The sequence below is a fragment of the Lactuca saligna genome, chromosome 9 (assembly GCF_052625555.1).
Source record: "Lactuca saligna cultivar CGN05327 chromosome 9, ASM5262555v1, whole genome shotgun sequence".
In the NCBI taxonomy this organism is placed as follows: domain Eukaryota; kingdom Viridiplantae; phylum Streptophyta; class Magnoliopsida; order Asterales; family Asteraceae; genus Lactuca; species Lactuca saligna.
In genome coordinates, this window is record NC_136425.1 from 25,589,462 (window position 1) to 25,596,024 (window position 6,563).

Genomic DNA, 6,563 nt, shown 5'->3' on the forward strand with positions numbered 1-6,563 from the left:
ACTTTGACAGGTGATAACTTCTTCGTTATAACTCGGATTTCGGCGTTCTTTATATGCACGGAAACCTTGTAACATATACTATAACTTAATTAAGATTATTCCTTCAAAATAATCTTCCATAAAAAAGTCATTTTTGACGCTTAACGTCTCTAATTGACTAGCCCGGATCTACGAGCGTTACATGTTACATGGAAGAGAGGGGCCACGACATGATGGAAGTAGACTAAAAATGATTGAATGATACAAGACAAATTTTCTAGGATTATTTTCAATTACGAGGACAATGCGTATTGGTCTTTAGACATCAAGAGCAAGTATCTATCACACATTGTTCCATTTCTTTGTGGGATAAAAAATTGCAATTTTTGTTGTGAATCCATTGCAATCTACGTCAAATACATTACAACTTTTCCTGTTTTGTCATGTCGTATATAACAAAGTGGGCTCTAGAGACTACTAAACCATCAGCCACCAAAATCATGCAAAAACCGATCCCCAATAAGTTCTTGTCCCACCTGCCGATTTTGCACATCAAACCCACCAACAACAAATCTTCTGCTCCTACCATCGGCATTCAACGGAAACGCCTCTGACAATGTGAATATATTGTTATTCTGACATAAGCCTAGTGTCAAGGGAACCCCACGATTTGTTCCATTATGGATTGACAAATTGTCGTGAAAGTTCATCATGTGCTCCTTATTTCCTTCCATGAGATGTTGATTGCTATATCTATTATCACATGGGAAGTCATTTCTAGTGCGTTTTGAATGAGGTTCTTGGTTCACTGGTTGAGATGAAAACGAATTGCTGACACAGGAAGCTTCTGGTTGCTGGATATGTGATGAATATTTGTGGGCTTGTCTGGTTTCAAGCGTGTGCACTTCCTCTACCATAGGCTTCCATAGTCGCACTCTAGCATTTATGAACCAATTGGAAACCTGGCTAATCAACAACGTAAGAAAAACAAGCACCAACTCTCTTATTTTTAAACATAAAATTTTGTGTTTTGACTACAATTTTTGATGATTTGACCTAAAAATATGTAGAGATAGAAGACGCGCTTACCTGATTTCGAGTTAAACCCGTCTGTTTAGCCAACAACTGCTTGTCTGTGTCAGTTGGATAACTGTGCAATTTCACAAAGGAATACAATCGTTTATTCTACGGAATATGTGTACCTCAAGAAATGCATTAACGACAGATTAGCAACACAATACAATATAAAGATTTTGTCACTAATCCGTCATTATATGCAATGCTTAATTATTTATGCCTGATTCTAACCTATGATTTTTTTTGCAATATATGTATGTACATGTTTTCTTGTTTATATCTTGATTAACAAATGACAATAAAATGACTCACGGGTGCAGAAAATGATCAAACAACCATGATCTCAAAACAGTGACTGCTCGCTTTGGGAGACCCCTTTGGGGACGCCAAACAGGCTGATGTTCAACTAATCCGATTTGACCATAATACCCTTTCTCAAAATTTTCAGACACCATGAATTCTTTCTTTCCATAGCTTATATGAGGTTTCACTGAGAACTGTAGCTGCTCAGTTATAGCATTTTTAAGGGAATGGAAGTGCTTTGACATTGCTTTTATGTCCAAGTTTGCAAATGGAGCAGCATTACTAAGCCCAGCTACAGTTTCAAATGATGTGATTATTGTTTGGATCTGTTGGTAGTAATATTTATACCTCTTGTACACCTGTTAAAAAAAAAGTATCTTTAGATATAATCATGATCTTAGTAAATTAACTACCAAATTTGCATTGAAATTACTTGTGATGTGTTTGTTTAAACTTTAACAATCTGTTTACATTTAGCATCGTTCTTGATTTACTGAATGTGACAAGTCAAAATCTCACTAAGGATATTGTGAAAAGAAAAAGAAAATATTTGCAATGAAAGTGGTTTATATTCTTTACAAAAGATTTCTTTGAATCATATATTGATTCTCTTGATCCAAATTATGTGATTCAAAAACAGTTTGTAGTTTAAGTGGCATTTGGAAGGTCATAGTATAATGGAAATAAGAAATAAAAAGAAATCGGAAATGAAGAAAACAAAATAAATCATGTCTACCATAATGGAAATAATAAACAAAAAGAAATCAGAAACGAAGAAAAGAAACAAAAAGATGGACAACTTGTCTTGTTATTCTTCTAAGTTTTCTTTATTCCCATTACTTTCTTTACATTTTTTGAAGTGTAGAAATGATCATTTCTTTTCAGATGTATTCTTTCCATCGCTTTAAGAACAACATCAACTGATAGTGACATTGTATGCTCCATTAATGGCACTTTACGTTCAAGTGGTTTTACATACCTATATTCGCATCTATATGGAAAAGAATATTCTCCATTAAAAGCTCTTTAGCTGGTTTCAAGTGGTTTTAAAATTATATAATTTATCATCTTTATATAAAAAGTTATAAACACCTAGTATATATATGTCCCCCCCTGCAAATTTGTAAATTTTAGAAGTTTTAAATCATTCAACAGGAACTTCATCGGAAGAGAGAGAATCATTTTATTTTTCTCCTTTATCTTTTGAGCATTTGAAAAAACCACTAAACAAAGGAATCGTACTTAATTAATATAAATCTGCACTAAACAATGGAATTGTACTAATTTAAGGTATCACTAATCATATATTCAAAGGAATTCGAGTCTAGCATCTAAAGCAAGTAACTTGTATTAAATAATGCATATGCATCATATAGTAAAGTAAGCTTAAAATCAAAGCAGAAATTTTTTGATAAAAGGTAAATAATTAAAGGTTGCTTTTAAATAATTTGCGCAAGCTTTGCATATAAATAATGACTAATGAAAGAAATAACAAAATCATTTCATTGATTAAATTATAGCATTATTTTTACATTTTTTAGTAAATCATTATATTCTTACTTTTGGTAACGAAGCTTTGGCTATGTTGTGGCGCACAAGGTAACTTATTTTTTGAGTTTTTTAGTTTTTTAATAGTTGACAAAATAAAAATTAGCTTAGAAGTTAGGTTTTTTAAAAGAGTATATAGAGTTTTTTTTTTAAGTTCTGTTATATACCCTTACATATATTACTAAACATATTTTTCAACATACCTTTATATGTCATTTTATAAACATACTCCTATTTTTGTTCCACTTTTATTCCTACCTACAAGTCTACAAATTTAACAGTCCAATTAAATTTTAATTAAATTAAATGACTTGTGACCATAAGTAGTAGGATAGGAAGATAAATGGTCAAAAAAGATTTAATTTAAATGACTTGTCAGCATAAGTAGGATAGGAAGATAAATGGTAAAAAAGTAAAAGAATATTTAATTTTTTATTTTATTTACAATGATCCACCTAACTTATCTACCGATTAGCTTTTCACGAACAGATAGTTACCAAACATAACCATTGTAATTTGCAATTTGAGAAAATCACCCTATCACAGTAGTGGATTCAAATCGGAAGTTAAAAAGTAATAATGAATACAAATTGGAGGTTAAAAACTACCTCGTCTAGCAAAGAAGTTAGGGTGGATCTTTTTCTCTTGTATGCGCCACCACAACTGGGATCATCAACACTTGTTCGCAAGTTATCCAACGGAGGAGGGTCGATCAAACCACAATTAACAGGAAACTTCTCAGCGGAAAATCTAAAACCCACATCACACGTTTCATCCAATAACTGTTTCGCCGGTTTCAAGAACTTGGAACCTTTCAAAATCGACGCGTAGCCTGTGTACAGCCCATGGTTCATCACCGCAGTCGGGATATCATCTCCACCACCATAACTGTGCAAGTTCAACTCTACAGGAGGAGGAGTTCCGTTGTGGGAAAACTGCGACGAGAGAGATAAAGCAACAAAATCTCCGCCATGAAATGGAGACTGATCATGATGTTCAATGAACCTAAGGTCTTGATGTCTGTAAAATAAATTACAATCATTGTTACCTGAATCACGGACAGACTGTAGATCCGACGATTCATTACTAATGTTATCCATAATTGATCTCGCAGTCCTATAATCACTGGCATTGCTATTATCAGAAGCCATTAATGAGGATTTAATATTGGCGCAGGCTAACAAATTCTGAGAAGATTGATCATATAAAGGGAGTAGACCTAAGCCTGCGCACCCTTGCAGATCACTGGTGTGATGGTTCTGGAGGACCACCCTCAGTTTATCCCTTCTGCTTTGCTGTGGGATGTGACACAGTTCAAAACCCTCCGCCATCAGAGAGAGGGAAACAGGGAAAGAGTGAGAGGGGGTTAAAGATTGTCTGAGAGAGAAACAGTAAACAGAGGGGTTGTGTGTTGTAGGCGAAACAGTCAGGGTAAACGATGACAGTGGTGATAGCTGCAGCCAGGCCAGCTAGCTAGTTGGTACTGTTGCTAGAATCTATCTAGTAACCTACGAGAGACTGGTTTTGTCCGTGTGGTGGAAGTATTTGGAGAAACAAGACTACAAGAGTAATGTGACTTCGTTTTCTTTGTGTGTGCGGATCCTCAGGATCATTAAATGAAATTTTGGTTTTTTCCCAAATCTTTACGATGTTACAGAAATGATCCATCTATTATAGCTAAATTCTCCGTTTAAGTACAAGTTTCAAAACTTTGACACTATAATCCTTTTAACTAATACCTAACACCGTTAAATAATCAACAATAAATGATAAATTTATCATTTTTTATATCAATTACTTTATATTTTAAAAATCAATACTTAAAAAAACCAATATATATATATATATATATATATATATATATATATATATATATATATATATATATATATATATTACAACAAACAAATAACCTAATTATTCATTTTCGTTATCCTTACTTCCTGATCCTAAAATGACGATCTCAATGGACTTATCTATAACATCCTAAAAATCAAAGAAATTTCAAAATTTGAAAATAAACCATTTAACATCATTGTTTACAAAAAGAGTCATTGTTTTTTATGTGTATCTTTAATGCACTAGTTTTTTATTTATAATTCCTAGTTTATCGCATCTAAACCATACCTTACGGACCGTGAACCGGATCGAGTATAGTATAACTTTGATAAGCAAGGGTGTCGAATACATGGGGAACGATAGTGAATTAATTTATAATGTTTGATTATACGTTACATAAAACACACAAAAGCAGTAAAGAATGGTTTTATGGAATTAAATCTCAAACAAACAACTAAATAGCAAATGTCGATAAACTGACAGAAGAGAAATCTCTTTAGGTACTTTGGTAAAACGCTTTAGGTACTTTGGTAAATCGCTTTAGGTATTTTGGTTTAGACAAATTATATCTTAAAATCATAGATAATTGCACATACAGATTTATTTATTTATGTTTACCGATTTCTAAAATGATTAGGTTCATGTTCATTATTACTAATCCTTTAGAAAACAAGTCAATTCAAGCAGTGATCAGTTGATTAAACTAACATTTTTCCTAGTGTTCAGTTCGTATCAAGCAAAACTTGTAATATTAGTTAATTAAATTTGTCAATTCAATCAACTTATATGTGGTTGTTCATCACACATGCTCACACGTCAACTTACTTATTTTCTAGTTAACCCTAGGTTCATGTTCACTAATACTAGGCATACAATCTTGTTTTCACAAAACTATATGATTCAAACAACTAAGAAGATGCTAATACAACTCAATAAACTTGATTATTAACATAAAATAATTATCATTAATATATAAGGGTCTTTAACAAGCTTAACAAGATAAATTAAACACGAATAAAACAATCCAAATAGTAATTAATCCACAAATTCAAAGATTCATTCAATCATAAACACAAAGTAAAAGGTTTTTACACCTAAATTAGAAAGTGAACACATAATGGAATCACAAAGGAATGCTAAACATGGTCACGATAAAAAACCACATGATTACCTACATGAATCCACCTTCCAATCCCTTAGATCTTTGCTTCATATCAGCTTAACGGCCCTATGGCCGCCTTCTAGACCTTCAAAATGGTAGTTATGAAGTTTTCTTGACGCACAAGTCGAAGTGGAATATCATAATAAGTAACTTGGAGGGAATTTTCATCCAACTTTTATGCTTCATCTTCAAGGCCGATTTTGGATATGATAAATGTCGAATTAGAAAAAAGGCCCTCTCACATAATTCATAGGAAATTTCGTCTACTTTCCAGAACATTTTGAATCACGTCAACTGGAGTTATGAGACATCACCAAAACATTGAAGAGGGGTCAATCTACCAGCAATATCCTTTTTGCGTCTTTTCAGCTCCATTTTCCTCCTTTTGCATTCCAGCTCCCATTTTAGCTGTAATTGAATATTTCAAAGCATATTAAGTATCTTTTAGTTCTAAATAACATAAAAACATAGTATAAAATAATAATAAAATATCATAAATATATGCATAAAATAGACATTATCAGTTTCCAAAAATATTATTTCAAAATCAGAGTTTTCCCAAAACCCAAAGCCATAAAAACAGGAAGTTGTGCATGATCACGCTTTTGCTTTTCCACGATCCTCTGATGTACCTGAAACCATAAACTAAAACTAT

The 6,563-nt window shown here is 32.6% G+C and overlaps 1 protein-coding gene across 1 annotated transcript; it reads right to left on the bottom strand.

The window, feature by feature from the left end:
- Positions 1-241: 241 nt before the first annotated feature.
- Positions 242-4,476, bottom strand: RPL (POX (plant homeobox) family protein). Its single transcript, XM_078976034.1, has 4 exons — positions 3,516-4,476; positions 1,369-1,718; positions 1,069-1,129; positions 242-941 (listed from the first exon to the last, which is right to left on the bottom strand). Exons 1-4 carry the CDS (start codon positions 4,236-4,238, stop codon positions 465-467), a joined length of 1,611 nt encoding a protein of 536 aa, XP_078832160.1. The 5' UTR covers positions 4,239-4,476; the 3' UTR covers positions 242-464.
- Positions 4,477-6,563: the final 2,087 nt, after the last annotated feature.

What these genes read in the sequence shown, in the direction of transcription:
- RPL (XM_078976034.1), bottom strand. Translation starts at nt 4,238, where the DNA reads ATGGCGGAGGGTTTTGAACTGTGTCACATCCCACAGCAAAGCAGAAGG. An exon ending in TTTGATCATTTTCTGCACCC is followed by an intron (nt 1,130 to 1,368) that starts GTGAGTCATTTT and finishes GAAATTGCACAG; the next exon opens with TTATCCAACTGACACAGACA. An exon ending in CGGGTTTAACTCGAAATCAG is followed by an intron (nt 942 to 1,068) that starts GTAAGCGCGTCT and finishes TTGATTAGCCAG; the next exon opens with GTTTCCAATTGGTTCATAAA.